Source organism: Oryzias latipes, chromosome 9 (assembly GCF_002234675.1).
Source record: "Oryzias latipes chromosome 9, ASM223467v1".
In the NCBI taxonomy this organism is placed as follows: domain Eukaryota; kingdom Metazoa; phylum Chordata; class Actinopteri; order Beloniformes; family Adrianichthyidae; genus Oryzias; species Oryzias latipes.
In genome coordinates, this window is record NC_019867.2 from 29,916,747 (window position 1) to 29,938,924 (window position 22,178).

At 42.9% G+C, this 22,178-nt stretch overlaps 3 protein-coding genes and 1 long non-coding RNA gene across 8 annotated transcripts in view; all 4 read left to right on the plus strand.

The window, feature by feature from the left end:
* The window catches only part of LOC101165486 (discoidin domain-containing receptor 2), a 33,040-nt gene extending 22,518 nt beyond the window's left edge, over positions 1 to 10,522 (plus strand). For 3 of the 5 annotated variants that reach the window (XM_023958819.1, XM_011479702.3, XM_020706298.2), the window contains exons 11-20: positions 517 to 659; positions 1,626 to 1,737; positions 2,164 to 2,280; positions 3,754 to 3,864; positions 4,608 to 4,852; positions 4,929 to 5,056; positions 6,373 to 6,570; positions 6,642 to 6,876; positions 7,745 to 7,894; positions 8,973 to 10,522. In XM_023958819.1, coding sequence (XP_023814587.1) covers positions 517 to 659; positions 1,626 to 1,737; positions 2,164 to 2,280; positions 3,754 to 3,864; positions 4,608 to 4,852; positions 4,929 to 5,056; positions 6,373 to 6,570; positions 6,642 to 6,876; positions 7,745 to 7,894; positions 8,973 to 9,107 — 1,574 coding nt within the window. In that variant the 3' untranslated portion in view covers positions 9,108 to 10,522. The remainder of the gene's footprint in view (positions 1 to 516; positions 660 to 1,625; positions 1,738 to 2,163; positions 2,281 to 3,753; positions 3,865 to 4,607; positions 4,853 to 4,928; positions 5,057 to 6,372; positions 6,571 to 6,641; positions 6,877 to 7,744; positions 7,895 to 8,972) is intronic. The other 2 variants (XM_023958820.1, XM_023958821.1) reach the window with 2 other exon arrangements.
* Positions 10,523 to 13,194: 2,672 nt separating this feature from the next.
* LOC110013334 lies at positions 13,195 to 14,451 on the plus strand. The gene is made up of 3 exons (XR_002873906.1): positions 13,195 to 13,545; positions 13,635 to 13,716; positions 13,960 to 14,451. It is a non-coding gene; the product is annotated as an uncharacterized LOC110013334 (long non-coding RNA).
* Positions 14,452 to 14,896: 445 nt separating this feature from the next.
* On the plus strand, positions 14,897 to 16,680 carry LOC101165738 (arachidonate 12-lipoxygenase, 12R-type-like). The gene is made up of 6 exons (XM_023958632.1): positions 14,897 to 14,915; positions 14,963 to 15,129; positions 15,242 to 15,385; positions 15,577 to 15,780; positions 15,856 to 15,942; positions 16,021 to 16,680. The coding sequence occupies exons 1-6, from the start codon at positions 14,897 to 14,899 to the stop codon at positions 16,678 to 16,680; spliced, it is 1,281 nt and encodes a 426-aa protein (XP_023814400.1).
* Positions 16,681 to 17,159: 479 nt separating this feature from the next.
* Positions 17,160 to 20,615, plus strand: LOC110015665 (hydroperoxide isomerase ALOXE3-like). The gene is made up of 5 exons (XM_020706302.2): positions 17,160 to 17,458; positions 19,105 to 19,217; positions 19,330 to 19,436; positions 19,639 to 19,809; positions 19,977 to 20,615. The coding sequence occupies exons 1-5, from the start codon at positions 17,160 to 17,162 to the stop codon at positions 20,154 to 20,156; spliced, it is 870 nt and encodes a 289-aa protein (XP_020561961.2). The 3' UTR covers positions 20,157 to 20,615.
* Positions 20,616 to 22,178: the final 1,563 nt, after the last annotated feature.

Consider the following 22,178-nt stretch of genomic DNA (forward strand, 5'->3'; position numbering starts at 1 on the left):
TCTATCCATCCATGCATCCATCCATCCATCCATCCATCCATCCATCCATCTATCCATCCATCCATCCATCCATCCATGCATCCATCCATCCATTCAGTTATCTATCCATCCATCCATCCATCCATGCATCCATCCATGCATCCATCCATCCATCCATCTATCCATCCATGCATCCATCCATCCATCTATCCATCCATCCATCCATCCATCCATCCATCCATCTATCCATCCATCCATCCATCCATCCATGCATCCATCCATCCATCCATTCATTTATCTATCCATCCATTCATCCATGCATCCATCCATGCATCCATCCATCCATTCATCCATCTATCCATCTATCCATCCATTCATCCTTCCATCCATCCATCCATCCATCCATCCATCCTTCCATCCATCCATCCATCCATCCATCCATCCATCCATCCATCCAATCCTTAAGTTCACAGTTGTGAACACTAGAAGATCTGCTCATTTTCCCAACCAACTTTTATTTATTTCTGTATTTCCCAGCAGCTGCTCCATCAGCCAATGACCCAACAGAGGAGACAAACACTCCCATTCTGATTGGGTGCCTGGTGACCATCATCCTCCTGTTGGTTGTCATCATTTTCCTCATCCTGTGGTGCCAGTGTGTCTGCAAAGTGTTGGAGAAGGTAAGAAGATGGAGAGGAGTTTCATCAGCAAGGTCCTCTTTCTTCAGTAAAGCTCCACCTATCCATCCATCCATCCATCCATCCATCCATCCATCCATCCATTCATACATCTGTCATCTATCCATCCATCCATCCATCCATCCATCCATCCATTCATACATCCGTCATCTATCCATGCAGAAAACACTAACACTAACCATGTACATGTTTACCCGTCCGATTTTCAGTTAATTTATCCCTTAATCTGTACCATCCATCCATCCATTCATACATTTGTCCATCTATTCATACATCCAGCCATCCATCCATTCACATACCTGTCAATTATTGTTAGTTCCTCTAAAACCCAACCAAGTAACAATCCATTCATCCAAGCATATGTTCATTTAATCATCCATCTATTAATTTATCTATTCATTTATCTATCAGTCCCCTCAAACATTTATTTTCCAAGGCAAATAAATTAATAAATAAATGGTAAAAGTGTAAAACTTTTCATCATCTTATCCACCGTTGGGCATAATTTATCCATCAGGTCTAAGGCGCAGCATCTCTACATCCTTTTTTTACGTCTCTTTTCACAGCAGCAGGTTTAAGGTCAGGGATTTAGTGTGCTCAGAAACAGGAGGGGATGAAAATAAAGTTTGTTTTTGAAGCAGGTGTTAAAAATGTTTTCTTAGTGTTTTTGGAGATTAGATGTGAAGTTCAGGCATTAGTCATCCACTGACTGGTTTGGATCTACAGTTCAGTGACTTCACAGACCGAAACCAACATCTGCTACAAACCTGCTCAGGTATGGATTCTTGGTTGTAAACATACAGGTGGTCACATACAAATGGTGGCAAACATACAGAACTCACAAACTCACAGTAAATGTGTTTTTTTATGTTGAAAGACAAAGAAAGTACCAGGTTCTCTTTTCAGTTGCGTCGTTGCCGTCACCACTGACCAATCGCTCCTCTGCAGGCTCCACGCCGGATCTTGGATGAAGAGGTGACGATTCGCCTGTCGTCCTGCAGCGACACCATCATCATGCAGACCCCACCTGTGCCCCCCCGTACTGGACACGCCCCCACAGGTATAGAGCCACGCAGAGACGAGCTGATTTCGGTTCCTCTGTGGTTTCATGGTCTGACCAGTCGGAAATCGACGAGCCACGTCTCTGCCAGCTGACATCGACTGTCTATCAATGTCTGAAGCGAGTTATCTGAGTTTACACGGCTGTGAACTGCTCTCAATCCTTTGATTGAAGTCATCTGGTTATTTTCTATTTTTTTAAACCAAAGCTTGGACCATATAAGTGAGAAACATGAACTTGGTTTGATCTGAATCCAATTTGATCACATGTGGAGTTATAAGACTCATAAATGCTTTTTTGTTTGGAGGTGATTGTCTTCTTTATAGCACCTTGGGGTGTTTTGATCAGGATGCTGTGCTTTGGTTTAATAAACTAAAATAAATGTATGCTTTTCTCAATCTGGTTCTTGTCGGGTGTTGTTTTCAGGCCCGGCCAACACCGACCCACACTATGAGAGGGTGTTTCTGTTGGACCCACAGTACCAGAACCCGGCAGTGCTGAGAAACAAGCTTCCAGAGCTGCCGCAGAGCGCCGAGGCGTCAGGTGAGAACGCTGGAGTTTCTGCCTCTGAAGCACAGAGATGTGGAACCAGCAGCTGCAGAGGCTGATTTGCATTTTTCATGTCTGGTTCTAATGCTTCACGAAGCTTCTGAAGCTGCAGCAAGCCAACAGGGTCAGAACCATCACCATTAGCCCTGCTTTTTTATTTTAAAGCCAGGGAGCTTAGAAATAACTCCAGCAATCTTTCAAATCGTTGTTTGGGTAAATCTTACACAGAATTTCCAGCATCTGGGAGGAAATCTTACCGCAGTTCATTTTGTGCAATAATCTCCAGTTCATTGTTTTGTCAAGGGGGGATGCCATGAAGGGGGCTGCCATTATTCATGATGCCTGCCACAAAATAGATGGAATATGACTGCAAAGTTTGACAAATTGATATTAAGAACCACACCTAAATACCACTGTGTGTCATGTATGCATTAGTGAACATGTAAAAACATGTTTTATTTAACAGAATCAAAGGAAAAAAACGCTTCATTCAGCTCTTGGACATTTTGGCTCAGTCACTGTAAAGCTCACTTTTGGATTTTTTATCGCTTTGCTTTACAAATACAGGTTTTTTTAGCATTTGATAATATATAGTAGTGGTGTAGTGATTCATTTGAACAACGATTCCATTCATATCATCATTTGTGGTTGACGATCCGATTCATAGTTGATATCGGTTCATTCTGAAGGATCTGATTCATTGACCTAACATGGATCCAGATCCTCTTGATCCAAACTTCCAGAAGTGAGACTCAGACAGAAATTCCTGCTACTGAACAGTTTTCCAGATTCTTGGATTTCTTCCAGATCATCAAGTTAAATGAAATCTGTGTCCAAACAAACAAGTAAACTAGAATGAATGTCAAATCCATTCACATGTTAGTTTCCTAAAGTTCACCACTGTTGTTTTTCCACATCCAAAGAATCCAAAGGGAACATTCTTAGAACATTGTAGACACTGGATGGTCACATGACTTTATTCAAAGTCTGTCCACACATTGGACTGGAATGATGGTTGATCACTTTTTGTTGACATCATGTGTGTTTTCTACTGTGATGTACTTGGACATCTTTACGTTCTATTAAAATTAACCTACTGGACCTCAATCCAAATGGTATTTTCTAATATTGATTATCAATTTTTGTACTTTTGAATCAATTTTTTTAATAGTTTAGGTCAATTCCATACGATTAACAGCTCAATCTGTTTGAAAATCAATGTATCGATTAATCATTAGATCCCTAATAAATAGCCTGTAATCTGCTCTGTTTTGTTTACTGACATTAGAACTGACCCCATAGTCTTTTCATGCGAACAATAAACCTCAAAGTGCTGCTATGAAGGTCACTCTCCACTCTCCACCCACATGGTCATCCTTCCAACACTTGCCCTTGGTGAACACTTTGCATGCCTCCTTCATCCATAGACCTGTTCAATTTTCACACTTTTTGCCTTTTTTCTTCCAGATCTCTCCTCTCCTTTCCTCATTTCCTCTTCCTCTTATCTCCTCCTCGGTAACCCTCTCTATGACGTCCTCCTGCTGACTTCCTGTCACATGACCCCGGGCTGGCTGCGTGGTAAGACCTGAAAGGTGTGACCTGCCTCTGACCCAGAAACGTTTTCTAGGACGTAGTTTCTGCAGAGCAGCAGAAGTTTATCAGAAATTCGTCCAGCTGTACAGTTCTGATTCAGATATCAGATATCAGCTGTTTGTCTGCAAGCAGATCCATCAGAATGGAGCGGAGCAGGCCGCCCATCGTAGTTTCTAAGTCACAAAAAAGATATTTTTTAACTGTGTTTTTTTTCATCTGCTCCTGATTGACAACAATTAGAATAAAGAAAAACTCAAAAATTCCTTTTAATGTTAACTTTCCTTATAAATGTCCTCTATAATGAATAAAATGTCACAAGAACACGTTAAAAACACCAAAAAATGCCTTTTCATCTGGATGGGTTTTTGAAATCTTGATTATCACGAACAGAAACAAACCGTTTAACCTCTGATTATGTTGAACATTTAAAAAGAGGTTCCTCCTTTTCTGGATGGTGTTGAATGTTGGTCACAGCCCACGCGCTGCTGATGTTTGTACATCCCACTGCGTGTGAAGTGATGAAGCCTCTGATGTGCTTTTCTCCTGGTCTTGCCCCTAAAGCAGAGCAGCACGTGTTAGATTTCAGTGAAGGAACTGGACTTCCAAGTCTCTGAGGACCTTCTTTCCTCTGGATGTAAATCAGAGAGTCATCTGCATATCTTTGAACCTTTGACCTTCATGAAGTAGGAATTACATGTATTAATGGACCCTTTCTGATTTCCGTACAGCTTGTGGGGGGGGCTACGCAGAGCCGGACGTCACCCAGTGCACTCCACACCAGAGTTTCCATAGCAACGCACCACACTATGCAGAAACGGACATCATCCGGCTGCAGGGCGTCACGGGCAGCAACATGTACGCCGTCCCCGCCCTCACCGTGGACTCTCTCACCAGGAAGGACATTTCGGCCGCCGAGTTTCCACGGCAACAGCTGATCTTCAGGGAGAAGCTAGGGGAGGGTCAGTTTGGAGAGGTGGGTATGGACGCCAGCAGGAAGTTCTGGTTCTGAACGGGTCTGGATTAACCAGTGCTGATCTGGTCCTCTTCAGGTACATTTGTGCGAGGCAGAAGGGCTTCCAGAATTCCTCGGGGAGGGGTCGCCCCTCCCTGACAGAGACAGCCGGCCGGTGCTCGTGGCGGTTAAACAGCTGAGGGCCGACGCCACCCTTCAAGCCCGGTACACCGACACCACCGTCCCGTCCAGTCTAGTCGTGTAGAAGTGCTGTTTGTAAAGTGTCCACCCCCTCCCTCGGTTATAAAATGATGATGATCGCATGCAGAGACATGTAATGAAACACTGCAGATGGGGGGGGGGGGGGGGGGGGGTAACTGCTTCTCAAGATCTGCCCCCCTCCCTGCCGTCAACCAAACAATCTTTTTTATGGAGTACATTTCACAGAATAATACGAAGTGAAAACGCCACAATTCTCCTAAACTCCCACAAAACAGGAGAAGGAGGAAGACTTTTCTACATCACAGATGAAGAAACCTGATGCAGGGGGTCTCCTCAAAATGAAAATACAACACAAAAAAGAAAGAATTTGCAGAAAAAACTCAGACAGCAAGTGAATCCTTTTTTGATTTGGAAGAACAAAAAGACTCATCATCTTGTTAACCAACAGAATATAGAAAAATCATCTGAGAAAGAAATGGACCCATTCTATCATTCAGGGGATAATTAATGGTTTTTGCTGAAGAATCTTCCTCATCATCATCAACTTTATTCATAAAGTACTGTAAAAAAACTTGAAATTGAAATAAAGCACTGAACATTAAATTTAAACATAATTTTAAAAAACTGTTAAAAACAAATGTACTGTATTTAAATGAATAAAAACATAGCAAATAATAAAAACTTGTAGATAAAAAAACATAAAACACAATAAAAACAGAAATGTAAAATAGCAGCAAAATCCCAAATGCTTGGCTATAAAATGATTATTAAGTTTTAAAATGGATAGTGAACATGCTTGTGTAATATTTAACAACAAAGCCTTCCAAAGCTTCAGAGCACAGATGAAAAAGGTTCGATCGCCCCTACGCTGCCTTTGAGACCAGACGCCGATCAGCTGACCTGAGGGAGGGGGAAGGGAGGGGGAGGCGAGGCGAGACCACTCAAAGAATACCGAAACAAGAAAGACCCAGACTCAGTTGGAAGCCGGTGCTGTGATTCAGACTGTTGCTTGAGTTGGATCATTTGTGCTCATTCAGTCCAGAGAATCACCAGGAAGTAGAACGGGAACTTCTGGAAAACAGAACATGATCCTCAAAGTCCAGTGTTTGACAGTCTTTTCTAAATTGTAGATCTGATAGGTCTTTAGTCCCAAAAGACTTAACAAGCAGTTTTGATGTGTCAGCAACACTGGAACTAGTTAGTTTGGTTTAACCGTCATTTACATTTTCTACCCAGAGAAGCTCGTCCTCTCTGGATCCTCCGTCAGCAGCCTGACCACCTCTGGGACTCAAAAGCGTCTCTGTCTTTTCTTCCATCAGAAACGACTTCTTGAAGGAAATCAAGATCATGTCTCGGCTGGACGACCCGAACATCATCCGGCTGCTGTGCGTGTGCGTGTCGTCCGACCCGCTGTGCATGGTGACGGAGTACATGGAGAACGGAGACCTCAACATGTTCCTGTCGCAGCGGGAAATCGAGAGCACGCTGACGCACGCCAACAGCATCCCGTCCGTCAGGTGGGCGGAGTCCTCGTCCGCTGGCTGCATCTGTGCCGCCTCTCCTCCTCATGTCTCTCTCCTGTCCTCAGCCTGTGCGACCTCCTCCACATGGCGGTTCAGATCTCATCGGGGATGAAATACTTGGCGTCTCTGAACTTTGTGCACCGTGACCTGGCCACCAGGAACTGCCTGGTGGACCGCCGGCTCACCATCAAGATCGCAGACTTTGGGATGAGCAGGAACCTGTACAGCAGCGACTACTACCGCATCCAGGGCCGAGCGGTGCTGCCCATCAGATGGATGGCCTGGGAGAGCATCCTGCTGGTGAGGATACGGCCCAAAGCCTCAGCAGCACTCAGAACTGGGATGGCTTCACTTTATTGGTTGAATGCTATAAAGTATTCACCCTATTGTTTTCCTGTTTCTCTCACTTTACTATAGTATCTTCCACCATTTTTTGGCGCTTAACTCCTTCTCTTTTTCAGCCATTTGAACCTTTCAACTATTAAAATGTTCAGCTCTTTCAGCTTTTTCCAGCTATGACTTTTGGTCCATCAAATCCTTAAACTTTTCAATATATTAAAGGATTTCTAGGATTTTTGCCTTCATTGAAATACACGGGGAATCCTTGGTGCAGAGACTTGCTTTTTCACAAAATATCTTTTTTGTTATTGTGCTGTTTTCATTTTATTTATGGTCAACTTTGATAATTTCTTTCTTTCTTTATTTATCTATTTTTGCCAATTATTACCCTTTAAGCTTCATTTTCATTCAGCAATATAGCATTCAGTCCTGCGTTTTCTTCTGGAAATGCAGCTCCTTCCAGTTTGTTTTTGCATTTGTTTTCTGTAGATATTTTTTTATTCAGAATATAGAAAAAGGTCGTTACTCGTGGAGCAGTGAGGTTTCAGGGTCAGAGCAGCCAAACCCTCATTTACAAGCCCCCAGGAGGCATGTGGAGACACGTATGAGTAGATGTAAACCTTTAGTTCATAAAACAGAGCATGCTTTTGAGTATCACTGTATTTTTGTGTTATTTTTTGATGTTGTGTGTGCCTCTTGAGAACTTTGCTTTTAAAACTGAAGGGGACAGAATTCCTGGCGGACGGGAAACCCTCTTACAGTGACATCTTCAGGTCATCCCCGGTATTGCACCCTGCTTTGGCTCTTTGACACCTGTCCTTCTTTCCAGGGCAAGTTCACCACTGCGAGTGACGTGTGGGCGTTCGGGGTCACCCTGTGGGAGATCTTCACTCTGTGTAAGGAGCAGCCCTACAGCCTGCTGTCCGATGAACAGGTCATAGAGAACACTGGCGAGTTCTTCAGGAACCAGGGCAGACAGGTGAGCGTGAGCAGCCGTCCCTGCAGGAGCCAGACGCCTCCCATTCAGGTGTTCTTGAACTGGTGGACGTCTGATGTTTGTATGACTTGATGCTGTTTGATTTGTGTGAAGCAGATTAATTGTTTCAGCTGTAATTCTGTAATTGAAGCACTTTTTTTTTCTTACCAAAATTCAGCTTTTTTAAAGCTACTTTGTACTTTTTCTGCTCAAATTGGACCTCTTAGCATTTTTTTTTTATTTAACCTTTATTTACACAGGAAATATCCCATTGAGATTAAGAACATCTTTTCAAGAGAGTCCTGGCTAGGGGGACACAACAAATTACGTTTACAGTGAAAATGTCAACATTTAAAACGTAAAATAAATAAAAACTAGAGCTAAAGACCCACTCCAATGAAAATGGGGATTTGGTTGTTTTTAACATGTTCTTGTAGCCTTTTTCTCATGATGTTAAGATTAAAGCTGCATTTCTGATTATTTCTTGATTCAAATCGTGGTCAATCAGATGAAAAAAAGCCATTTAAACAAAGGGGAACTGTTACATAGAAAATCCATCCTGCTGCGTGTTTCTGGTTCCTGTGGACCGTGTGTCTGGTCCATGTTAGCGGTACATCTGACCCATATAATCAAAAGGGGAAAAAACTAGGAGTGCTGCCGTGTCGAATTCCTCGTCGTTTTCCTCGCCTCAAAACTCCAATATCGCTCGTCATTTTTGTTGCACTGGTTGTGTTTGGTTACGTAAAGGGGGAAGGGCTTGCTCCCCGCCAACAGTACCGTCCACTAATCAGAGGTACATTTAGAACAAACTCCTGCCACTCTGCAGAAACTATGTCCTAGAAAACAACATTTTCAAAAATATTACTGCTAATAACGGCATAATGTTAAAGAAAAGACCACTGGGAACGCTTTGATAATAGATCAAAGGTTGTTGGAGTGGGACTGTTGCAGTATTCATCAGGTTTATTCAGCTGTTGTTTCGGGTGGTTTATTATTATCTGATGAGGTTTTTCTTTACCTTTTCTGATTTCTGTGAGTGCCTTTATTTAGTCTAATCCCTGTTTCATCCCCACCCCCTCAGATCTTCCTCTACAGCCCGCCACTCTGCCCCCCCTCCCTCTTCGAGCTGATGATGCGTTGTTGGAGTCGCAACATCACAGACCGGCCCACCTTCGATGGAATCTACCAAACTCTGAGGCGTCACGTCAGAGCGTGAACAAGGCTCGCCGGAGGTCCTGGTCGGACTCTGAAAGGGCGGAGTCACGTGTGGGATGGAGGTCCTGCGCCGCCTCCGTCTGTGCCGAGCCTTTGAGACTCCTCCAAGACACAAGGGAGAAAGAGAAGCCCTGCAGACCTTTGAGTCTGCTGTGGTCATGGATTTGCTGGTTGTTGGGAAGCATGGCGGTCCTTATCTGACAGTTCTTATTTGTTTCATGTCTCCTTTAGATTTGGTTTATGGCTGGACGTAGGTTCCGGTCTTTCTCGTCTCTCCTGTGGTTCCTGTTTTCATTGTAAAGCACTGTGTCCGTGTCTCACTTAATCGAGTTAGTTTATTACCCCACACTGGAGCTAGGGTCAAAATGTAGTTAGGCTTAGAGTTTTAGATGATAATTTTATTTTTCTTGTTTGTGGAGTTGTTGCTATGGAGATGAATGTTGATCACACCTGAGGCTGCATGGACATCCTTGTGTCAGGACGGGTGGACACAGGCACATCTGTAGGCAGCCATGGAAACAGACTGGAAAACAAAGACCACTGCCTGTTCAAACAAACCAACTAAACATGAATGAAAAGGTTTTATCACAGCTGGAGAAGAGAACATGAAAGAGAGGAAACCCATTTTCATCATCAAATCAGCTGTTCTTCCTCAAATCTCTCATCACTAAAGTAAAACTTTAGAAGCTGCATCTCAGAGTAAACGTCCTCCTGCCTTGTTTGCTTCACGTCTCCGTTCTTCATCATTCAATCTTCGCTGGAACGTCAAGAATCAGACGTAAAGTGGTGCCAGCGGCCCGAGCTGACTGAGTGAACGTCCTTCAGTGTTTTAGCTGTTTCAGAAGTGTTTTGTCGTCTGTACTGTATCTGACACTTCTGTCAGTATGAGTGCACGTGTGCGTGCACGTGTGAGGTGAAGTGGTGTTGCCAGCATTCCTCTGAGCACTGGGAGCTTGTTGGACTAGTGGTTGACCAGACTCTCTATTTTGATGGATTTCTTTGAAGAAACTGAAAGGGGAAGTGATGAGGGAACCACTGAACTCAGTCTCCCAGAGTTCTTTGCTGCAGTGAGCCTGTGGATTTTGAGCTGTTTGGAAACTTCTGCAGCCTCTGCTACAGTGTACAGTAAGGTCACCTGTATTTTTGTGGTGTGAATGCAGGTTTAATGTGGTTTTATGATGAATAATTCTCAGTCAGAACTTATGGTAGATTCTGATTTTACTTGTTTTTGTTCTGGGGGGTTTCAGGGGCTTTTTCTGTATGATTTTCTTTCCAGTTCCTCCTCTTCATCATTCATCTTCACCTTTTAGCAGATTTCTTCAGTGCAGACGTTTGTAGCTGTGGATCATGGAGAATGACCTCTGTTTAAATCTGTTTGCTTCTCTTCAAATAAATATGTTTTTGTCAAAAACAGAATTCAACATCGTCTTTATAAAGTCAGGTCATGAATGTGGAGGCGCAGCATTAATTTTCTACCATGAGAAAAGGAGAATACGAAAAGGAGGATACGTTCAAGTTCATGTTTATGACCTGAGAACACAGGAAGTGGACGAAGGACCATATTAGGATTTAAGGAAGCCTGTTGCTGCTGCTGAATGCTGAGATCAGAACAAAAACAATTTCTAGTTTTTTCTGATTTTAGAATAAAATACTAATAATGATAAAACCAAGAGCACCCATCATGCTAAGGTACAAAGTAAAAAGAAAATAGCAGATATTAAATTCTAAAATAGAAACAATATAAGAAACTGTATAGGCATGTATGCGGACATCCCTTTGTTTAATAGGCCCTGTGAAGGAGTCGGATTGTTTTGCCTTTTAGTTTTGTTTTTTTGTGATATTTTTTATATCAATACTTTGGATGCAGTGCGTTGAAGCAAACAATTTTAGAAGAAAGTGACAAACTGCAAATTAGGTAAGCAGCTACTGTGAATGCAGACCCTACTCTAATCCCAAATCTAGGTTTTGATTCCTTTTTGGACCAGGACTAGTACGAGGATGAGCCCTCATGTAGCAATGAAAGGTGTGTGGTTTTGTACAACCAGCTGTCAGGAACTGCTGGTGTTGGACCCAAAAATCCTCCTGCACCAGGCTTGGTGGCAGAACCTTAAACATTTATCAAATAAACTGAAATATGAGCAAAACTCTGGAGAAGCTGACAAAGCAGATGACCTGACAATGACAAACACCAGACATTTAAACACACTGAGGACCTGGAGTGACTGACGGTAGACTAATCAGAACAGAACCTGACCAACAATGTCACTGAAACACTAAAGTAGAGTGGAAAACCCTCACAGTACTCCTCTCCAAAAGGTAACAGTCCAGATGCTCTTTCAAATTACCACACTTGGACGGAGGGGACCTTGTGGAGGAACAGAGCAAAAACAGAACGACAGTAAAAAAAACGTTTGACTTAGACACATATTAAAGTGTTTCCGTACAGTCTAAACTATTTTGATACATTCTTAAGTATTTTCAGACATTCTAAAGTATTTTCAGACATTCTAAAGGTTTAATTTTTCTTGTTGGGAGGGTGCTGATTCACACGCTGGATTGCGTAACAGACAGAAAGTAGATGAGAACATATCTGGGAAATTGTCTCCCTGAGTTGTGCAGTGATTCCACAGAAGAAGGTGGAATAGAGATGAACACTTGGGGTTGGGTTCAAAAACATTCTTCAGGGGTTAATTAGTGATCATAAATGATCTCTGCTTGTAAACATGAGTGTGGTTGGTTGTTTGGCCCTGCAATGGATTGGTGAACTATCCAAAGTGAACCTCGGCTTCAGCCAACAGTGGCTGCGATACTACAGTCATGAACTGAATTAGTCCAACGGTTACAAATTAAGTACAGAGTAAAAAATAAAAAACAAACAAAAAAATAGTGAATAATTAATTTGTGCAAAACTGTGGTTAAAGGAAGCAACAAAAAGAAAGAATGGCATTCAGAAAAGTAAAACTAGAGAAGCATGTCTGATTGCTAAAAAAGAAGATGATGAATCAGTTGTGATAAGACCCAGACTCCTGCAACAGCAAGCTGCAGCCGAGCTGCAGACCGAGCAGAAACAGGATAAAAGGGGGGTGGGGGGTGGGGGGCTGAATCCGGCTGATTTCCCCCCTTCTCCCTATCAAAGGCCAAATGCTCCACCGTTGACAAGTCATTATGTAGCGGAATGAACAGTTTTTATTGTGTTTTTATTCTTTGTGAAATCCGGAGGGTCCCTGAAGGCAGCAGCTCATGCTGCTAGAATTAGACACAGGTGTGCACTGGGGGCGTGCTGATTAGAGATTGAATTTAAGGATCGGCAGGAACACAGGAGCGAGAGCTCTGAACCGAGGAGACGGCGGGGGTTGCGTCTTCTAGTTGCTGGTTGTGTGGACGAGAGGAGCCACCGGAGCAGTGCCAGACCGACAGCTAGGGATGGGAATAGAAGCCCCATGAAGCCTCATTGGGGTTCATGTAATTGTGCCAGAAAAATGAACCACCCATTCAGGGCTTTGAAACCACACAGGACAGCGGCATCTGGTGGCGGACTGGATGTATATCGACATATGTTTCAACTAAGCTCCAAATAATTAAAGGTCACTTTCTGTCCATCATGAAGCCACTAAAGCTTCAGAGTCCACAGTCATCACATGCATGTGGAAACAATCATTAAAGTGTAATCATCAATGACAGCTGATTGCTTCCTTTTTCTGAAGAACCTCACATTCTTTAGCCGTTAAAACATATAAAGGTTTCCTTATCAGAAGCATGTGCTGCAGAGCATGCCCACAACACTGCCTTTAAAAGAGCGAAGCCTCTGTGAGGAGCTGTATCTGCAGAGCAGTTCTTCAGAGGACGTTCTTGGTTTGATGCTCAGAGGTGAGACCTGCTTTTTGAAAAACCCGAAACATAGCAACAGAAGTGTCTCATTGATCTGCTTCTGGTTTTGTTCTTGAAGTCTGTCAGGATTCTTTTGCTGAAAGTAAAAATGAAGGTGGGGTACCAAGTGACCATTTCTACCAAGGACGTGGCCTTTGCTGCCATAAAGAAAGTGTACATCACCCTGGTGGGCCAGGATGGCAGCAGCAAACCTGTGAAGCTGAAATGCAAGTTCCATAAAAGAGATGTAAGTAGAAAGCATTGGTGTGTGTGTTTAAGAGTCTGCAGCAGTGGCAGAGATTGTGGTTCTGGAGGAGGCAGAGAAAAGAAGATCTGAGATGGTGATGAAAGAGTTTTCTCTCAAATCCAGGTATCCACGTTCACTGTGACCTGCTCTGAAGACCTGGGACAGCTGCTGGAGATCCAGCTTAAAAAACAGGGAGGCATCATCATCAAAGACAGTTGGCTCCCTGCAAAGGTGGAGGTGGAGTCTCCTGATGGAAAAGTCTACGTGTTTCCCATCTACCACTGGTTAACAGACAGCAAGAAGCACTTCTTCAGGGAGGGGGCAGGTCTGTTCCTCTCACATGCACTTTGCTGTCCACATGCTGTCCTCCAGAATGATCTGACCTGCTTCTGGGCTTTTCTTCTCTCCTCTCAGCTGTGCTGGACTTCCAGGAGACGAATCCTCAGATGATCAAGACGAGGAAGAATGAGCTGAAGAATCAGAAGGATCTCTACAGGTCAGAGTTCAGATCTTTAAAGATGTTCTTTATGGTGATGCTCCATCATGATCTCAGCTCTAATGAAAGGAGCCACAGCTCCTCCTACTGTTCACTGCATAGAAATACATCGATCAGCTGATCACAGATCAGGCCTTTAGATGAAGCCGTCTTTGTTGTTGGACGTGTCCAGGTCCCTCTGGGATCAGGACTCCTCACAGCTGGCTGACCTTCCTCTGCTCTATACTGTCCTGTTCTGCTCAGGTGGGCCGTTTACAAAGAGGGAATTCCACTCTGCATGGAGGCAGATACCCTGAAGTCTCTGCCCCCAGATGACCGCTACCCCTTCACAAGGGAACTGGAGTTTAATTTCACAGCAGTGGCAGCGTATGTGTCTGCTTCCTGATGGTTGGACATGCCAGAGTGACTTTGAACTCAGGACATTGAAAAGCTGTACGAGTGTCATGTGACCTCAGTGTCAGGTACTTTATTGATTCTTATAGAAAGAGAAATCCTTCCTGTTAACAGGTTGATTGTCCAATGGGTGTACTCCCAATTGTTGAGAATTCTTCTCAGGTGTTTTCCCTGTGGTCATGCCATGTCACTGCCTATTTAAACTGCACCTGCACCAATAAACAATTGATTGTATGTTCTGACTGCAGACTGTGTCCCAGTGTGTGCTTTTGCTCCCCTTTGGAAAGCCATGTTTAGCACTTCCAAATACCGTCAGAGATGTTATTGAGATGAGCAGTGCAGTTTTTATGCAGATGGAGAGATTATTGTTGACAAAAAGACGCTCTTTCCAGAAACCACAGCTCTAGGGAGTCACACTTCAATAAAGATAATTTCTATGAACAAAAATCTGGTCAAGCAACATAAATCTTTCCTTGAAATCTGTTTGGAACTGGATAGGACACAGTTGATAAAAGTTGATAAAAAGCTGGTTGAATTTACAAAAAGAAAACTTCTGAGAATTTCTTCTTGCCACGTGGCAAATCCTATGTAACATCTGAAACCAAAAAAACAACTAAAAAAATCACCAAACTTTCTGTATTTCAGTTGTTTGGTTTTCAAACCCGAAACGTCTTTGCAGTGACTAACACTGTGTTCATAAAAGAGGACGTGTGGCTACAAGTACGTCCTGATCACATTAGAGGATGTTTTTAACCCAAACTAAAGACAATTTTCTAATTTAAAAAAAATGTCACTAAATTTTAACAGCAATGTGTTTGGAGAACGCCTTATTAAAACAGATTTGTTTTGTCAGATTACGCCATGAAGCACTGGAGGGAGGACGCCTTCTTTGGCTACCAGTTTCTAAATGGAGTGAACCCGATGATGATCCGACGCTGTAAAACTCTCCCATCAAAGTTTCCTGTTCCCTCGAACATTACCTTCAGCAAGTCTCAGCTCACTCTGCGGACTGAAATGATGGTAACAAGCTCCTGACACGCAGCAGACAGATTCTTTTCTGGTTTCCACATGAACGTGGTGCTAAAATCAACCCCTGAGGGTAACAGCGTCATCTTTCTTCCATTCACAACAGAAAGGAAACATCTTTCTGTGCGACTACAACATTCTGGATGGGGTGGAAACAAACACCATCAATGGGAGGAAGCAGTTTCTAGCAGCTCCCTTGGTCCTGCTCCACAAGAATGAAGATGATGAGATGATGCCTATTGCCATTCAGGTGAGTAGAAGCTTCAGGAAGGTTTCCTCAGAAAAAGACATTTGAATTATTTCAACAAAAAGCTACAAGAACATGGCAGTTGGATAAGAAAGAGGACTGGAGTCAGATATCTTTGTTGTTCTCTGGCAGGACCAGGAGTCAGATCCTCCATGGATTTAATCATCACATGACACTTGTTGATTTCTCTGCAGCTAAAGCAGAAACCAGGAAGGGACAACCCCATCTTCTTCCCCACGGATTCAGAGTATGACTGGCTGTTGGCAAAGACGTATGTGAAGAGCGCAGACTCCAACCTGCATGAGCTCAACTATCACCTGCTGCGCACTCACCTGCTGGCTGAGGTGTTTACGGTGTCTTTGAAGCGCAACCTTCCCAGAGTTCACCCTGTCTTCAAGGTACCTGAAGCTGATCCGTCACCACGTTTATGTACTCTTTCTGGGTCTTCATAACTCTTCCTGTCTCCCTTTCAGCTCCTCATCCGTCACACACGCTACACCCTGCAGATCAATTTCTTGGCTCGAAACTTGCTCATCTCAAGGAAAGGAATCATTACCCGGGTGAGTGAACTTCAGAAGATTTCTTCATTATTTGTGGGTCAGCAAAAGTATCTAACTTTGCTTTGATTGCCTGTTTAGTACACAGCATCTGGTGGAAAGGGCATGCTGACCCTCTTGGACAGGAGTGTCTCCTCCATGACCTACAGATCCCTCTGCATACCTGATGACATCGCTGATCGCGGCCTGGAAGATGTGCCCAACTTCTACTACAGGGACGATGGGCTGAAGCTGTGGTCTACTTTTAGGCTTGTCACTCTGGAGGACACATCTGCTCTGTTGACCAAGTTGAAACCTTCTACTTGTCCATCTGATGTCATTCCTTCCAAACTCTTCTTAAAGGTGTTTGATACCATCGGCCAAAGTGTCACTGAAATGATCAACCTTTCACTTTCCACTGGTGTGTTTCCAAATATATTCAAACATGCTATAGTGGAGCCTCTGCTGAAAAAGTCTAATCTTGACCCATCAGTCTTCCAGAATTATAGACCCATCTCAAAGCTTCCATTTATCTCAAAGATTCTGGAAAAGGTGGTGGCTAAACAAGTGTCAGAGTTCTTGGATAAAAGGAGCATCGATGACAGTTTTCAGTCAGGTTTTCGTAAACATCACTCCACAGAGACAGCCCTGCTGAAAGTGTCCAGTGATATTTTGATGTCTGCTGATTCTGGCAAATACACAGTCCTCGTCTTACTAGATCTTTCGTCAGCCTTTGACACGGCTAACCACCAGATCTCATAGGACAGATTGAGGGACCTGATTGGTTTGTCAGGGTCAGTTCTCCACTGGTTTTCCTCTTACTTATCTGGTCGGAATTTCAGTGTCATGGCCAACCACAAAATGTCTCAGTCAGCAGACTTACTGTGTGGGGTTCCCCAGGGCTCTGTTCTGGGCCCTGTTATATTCTCCTATACATGATCCCCCTTGGAAAGATCATTCAGGATTTCAGCGATGTTTCCTACCATCTCTTTGCTGATGATATCCAGCAATATTGCTCTTTTAAGCACTCTGAGACAGACAAGCTGGATTCTCTGATAAACTGCTTGATGCAGATGAAACAATGGCTCTGTAAAAACTCTCTGCAACTAAACTCAGAGAAAACGGAAACCTTAGTTGTTGCCCCTGATGATGCAATACCAGGGATTAAGCAGCAGTTGGGTTCTCTTGACCAGGCTGTCAAACCCAGCTTTAGAAATTTGGGTGTCATTTTTGTCAAAGATATGTCGCTGGAGCAGCACTTCAAACAGCTGATCAGGAACTGTTTCTTCCATTTGAGGAACATTTCTAAACTACAGAAGATGGTGTCTTATGAAGATCTAGAACTTCTTATTCATGCATTTGTTTATACAAGGCTAGACTACTGTAACAGTCTGTTTTCCTGTCTGAATAAGAAGGAGCTGTCTCGCCTGCAGCTGATCCAGAACTCTGCTGCGAGGATCTTGACCCACACCAAGAGAAGAGATCCCATCTCCACGATCCTCAAAGCTCTTCATTGGCTTCTGGTTGCTTATGGTTATCAGTACAAAATCTTAGTTTTGACTTTTAGGGCCCTTCATCCTCAAGCTCCTCCATATGTTTGTGATCTGATCGCCCCTTACAGACCATCTCGTGCACTGAGGTCTGCGGATCAGAACCTGTTGATGGTCCCTCGCACACGGTTCCATACTAGAGGAGACAGATCCTTCCAGGCTGTCGCTCCCAAACTCTGGAATGAGCTTCCATTGTCCCTTCGTTCCCTGGACTCTGTGAATTCTTTTAAAAGTCAACTAAAAACTTTTTATTTTTGCAAAGCATTTTAACTGAAACAGCTTTTAATGGGCTTGAGATGATTGTTTTACGTGGTTTATGCTATTATCTTTTATGTTATTATGTTTTTTATGTGTATATATACATATTTTAACCCAGGGGTGTCAAACTCATTTTGGTTCGGGGGCCACATTCAACCTGTCTGATCTCAGGTGGGCCGGACCGGTAACATAAAAACATAATAACAGCTTTTGTTTTTGTTTTTTTACTCAGTTGGAAAAAATGCCTCAACCAACATGGTAGCCTAATCACTTATTGTTACACATTCATTCACAGAGGCCAATGGATCTCGAATAAAATGAATTTCTCTTAAAAGAAAAAGGTCTATTCAATTTTATACTGACTTAATATTTTACATCTGACACTGAAGCAATCCTGATAATAAACTCAAGACAAAAATGAAACACCCCGCCTAAAAAAACAAACTGTCCGTTTTTCTTGGAAAGCTCAGCAATCCACTTCTTTTTGACAACATTTTGGTCATTATTGTGCCACTACTGATCATTCTTATAGCAACACAACAGCCTTGAGGCTTGCGGGGAACAAACTGCATCTTACCCAGAAGCAGAGCTGTTAGGTTTCAAACATATGCTCTTTCACCTGTTTTGATTTTCCTTTGCTTCCCCTAGTGGCAGAATTGCACATTTCGGTAATTTCTTTAAAAAAATCATAACTCGCCACAGTAATGGACTAGAAACGTGCTTTCTTTTTTAAACATGCTTATGATTTTTTCTTTTCATGTGTGGGCCGGACTAAACCACCTGGGGGGCCAGATATGGCCCGCGGGCCGTATGTTTGACACCCCTATTTTAACCTTTGAAGCACCTTGTGACTTTTGTCTGTGAAAGGTGCTATACAAATAAATTTACTTACTTATTTACTGTTAAAGCTTGTACAGGTGAGTTTACCCTGAATAATGTTGAGAATCCCTTCAGGGCTGAAGTGACAAAAGATAAAGTGCAGAATTCTGTTACTGCTGGGTCATTTTCTCAAAGGGAAAATAGATTATGAGTTTGTAAATGTTTGAATCATTAATTTATCCAATCATTCAACAACTACCAAGACTTTGTGGATTATGTGGAGAGCCAAAAAGGTTCTAGAATGGATCATATCCCAAACCTGCAGAAACCACACCCAACACCAAGACCTAAATCACAAACTATCCTATATGATGTTTTTGGACCGTCCCCACATTAATAGGGAGAATAGACAGACCTGAGGTAGGTCTGAGGTAGACAGACCTCACAAAAAGGCAATACAACTGGGATTTGAACATTTAAATAATGACAAAACACAATAGACTGGACTCAAACTTCAGGTGGAAATGCATTTTGTTGACAGTTTGTGTTCTTGTCAAAGGTTTGTTCACGGCATCCTCAGCTTCTACTACAAGAACGACTGCATGGTCCAGAATGATGCTGAGCTGCAGAGCTGGATCCAGGAGATCTTTGAAAATGGCTTTCTGAGACGCAGTGAGACCGGCGGGTGGATTTTATGAAGTTGGAGATAAATACATTCCAGGAACATCAGTTAATGGTTGATCTGATCTTAACCGCTGTAAATGAACAAGTTTTCCTTCCTAATTCTCAGGAATCCCACAGAAATTCACCACTGTGGCTGAGCTGGTCAAGTTTGTTACCATGATGATGTTCACCTGCTCTGTACAGCATGCCGCTGTTAACACTGGACAGGTGAGTCATCATCATTCAAATGAGATCCTGGTTTCCTTGTGTGAGATTTCTGGAAACTAAGGAGGATCTTAGACTGAAATCATCAGAGCTTTACTTTCTTATGAAGTTTACCTGATATCCAAACTTTTCTTCAAAGTATCTGAAGCATATCTTTAACCAAAAATCCTCTTGTCCTCTGATTCAAATGCCACTTTTACTGCAGTATGACCTTTATGGCTGGATGCCCAATGGCCCCTCCACCATGCAGGAACCCCCTCCAACCCAGAAGGGTAAAGCAGATGAAGCCAGCTTCCTGTCCACTCTACCAGACGTTCAGACTACAGTACACATTTTGGCTACCATCTGGCTGCTCAGTATGCAGTCCTCTGACGCGGTAAGAGAACAGGGGTTATGATGCCATCTTAATTCTCTGAACCCTGATAACTTCAATCATTGTTGCCGTGGTGACACTCCAGAACCACCATGCACTGCTGGGAAGACCCAGTTTTCTTCCTGCTTTTGATAGAAATGTGTGACTGAAAATGTCTTTGTTCTCCACAGCGATACCTTCATGAGTTTGTGGAGGAGCATTTCACCGAGGACTTTCCGAAGTACAAGGTCACCACGTTCCAGCGAGATCTCATGAAGCTCAGTGAAGACATCAAGTGCAGAAACCAAAATGTGAAGCTGCCGTACACCTTTCTGGACCCAATGCTGGTGGAGAACAGTGTAGCCATTTGAACCCTCAGAAACCTATTTGTCTCCAAAAATGGAGAGGCTTCAACTAAGACTTAGAAACTAAAGTAGCCTCTTTTATTTTTTATAGGTCTTTGCACATCCACACATTCCTCCATTTTTCTGAGTTTGTTTTCAGAATTCGTACATAGGTATTTTATGTTTCCGTGTTTCTGTGTATATATATATGTGACAATAAACTTGATTCTTTCATTCTATCATGAATATTAAGAACAGAGACTACTTTGATGGTAATCATGGTGAATTGGTGTTCTAAGAAACATTTAGAAGTGCATCTGATGTACTGATAGTTTGTTCAGAGTGTTTTGTGTCTTTGCAGCTGGGACAGGCTCCACCCACTGAGAAACAGGGATTAATGGATGAATATTCTACATAAATATCCCCCCATTCCTCCAGCAATATCTTATGGTTCTTGTACTTACTTTTGATTTAATCTGTTCTTCTCTGTAAATGCTGAAACAATAAACTAATTAAACTACGATCCAAGTTTTCCTCAGCTTTTTGTCTAGTTTGTTGATAAATGAATTTTTTAAATATTTGTTCTTTGTACCACAATATCACCATGAGAAACCTCGGTATGACTTCACAGCAAAGAAATCAGTTGTTTGTTTTTATATTCGGTAAGGATAAAGCGAGTTTATTTGCCAGATCCTTGTGTTCACTAAATATCAAGATCTTATAAATCTGCGGAGGCCAGAATCACTGTTTTCACTGCTGTTGAATGGAGGGCCTCACTACTTTAGGACAATTATAATCAGCTGCTTTAAATGCAGGTAACTATGCTTTCCAGTCATTGATAGTGAAATGATGACTGAACAACCAAGAGACGTGCACTTGGTGAGACTTAATGAGCTTGTCTTACAAAAAGGAGTTCCTAGCATGTCTATGCAATGTCTGTCCAGTAATCTGGAGAAGAGTTCAAATTTTGAGGTCTGTTATCCAAAAGAGAAAGAGTGAAGCAAACAATTGCAAAATACACGCAACAAAGGCACTAAGGCAGGCAAAACACTTGATCCAGGAGCCATGAACTGGGTGGTGATGATACCATGGAGCTTGGTGGATGACTGTTGGGATTTGAGCACGGTACAGAGAACTGAAGATACACCGAGGAATACGACAGAAACATAAGACAGAGGAGACCAGAAACATTGAGGAACTGGAGACCTTTTTAGAAGACAAGATGGATGTTGGTTGTAGAAATTGGCTCTGTCACAATCGGAACACGTAGCTATGTAATCCCCAACATCAAGAGATTAAGATTGCCACTAAAAGCTACTCCAAACAACTGCGAGTGAACCACAAATCCCTACTGAGATGGAAGGGGAGAGGAGTGACACCAATGGAGCCTCTGGAACGGAGGGACGAAGGGCATCACCACATGTGTTAGAAACTCACTCCAAAGAAAATTGTGTTTTTACCATGTTCTTGTAGCATTGATTGTTCTTATGATAGAGGACATATATATATGTATAAAAAAACAAAACAAAACAAAAAAAACGCCCCTCTCACCCTCCGCGGGTGGTTTCTCCTCCAAGCTAGGGTCATCTACCAGAGGCCTGGGAGCTTGAGGGTCCTGCGCAGTATTTTAGCAGTTTCTAACACTACGCTTTTCTGGACTGAGAGGTCTGAGGTCTTTCCAGGTATCTGTTGTAGCCACTCCTCCAGCTTGGGGGTTACTGCCCCAACTGCTCCAATTACCACAGGCACCACTGTCACCTTCACTTTCCAGGCTTTCTCCAGTTCTTCTCTGAGTCCCTGGTATTTCTCCAGTTTCTCATGTTCCTTCTTCCTGATATTCCCATCGCTTGGCACTGCCACATCCACCACAACGGCTTTCCTCTGTTCTTTATCCACCACTACAATGTCTGGTTGGTTCACCATTACCATCCTATCAGTCTGGATCTGGAAGTCCCACAGGATCTTTGCCCTTTCATTCTCTACCACCTTCGGAGGTGTTTCCCATTTTGACCTTGGGGTTTCCAGTCAATATTCTGCACACATGTTCCT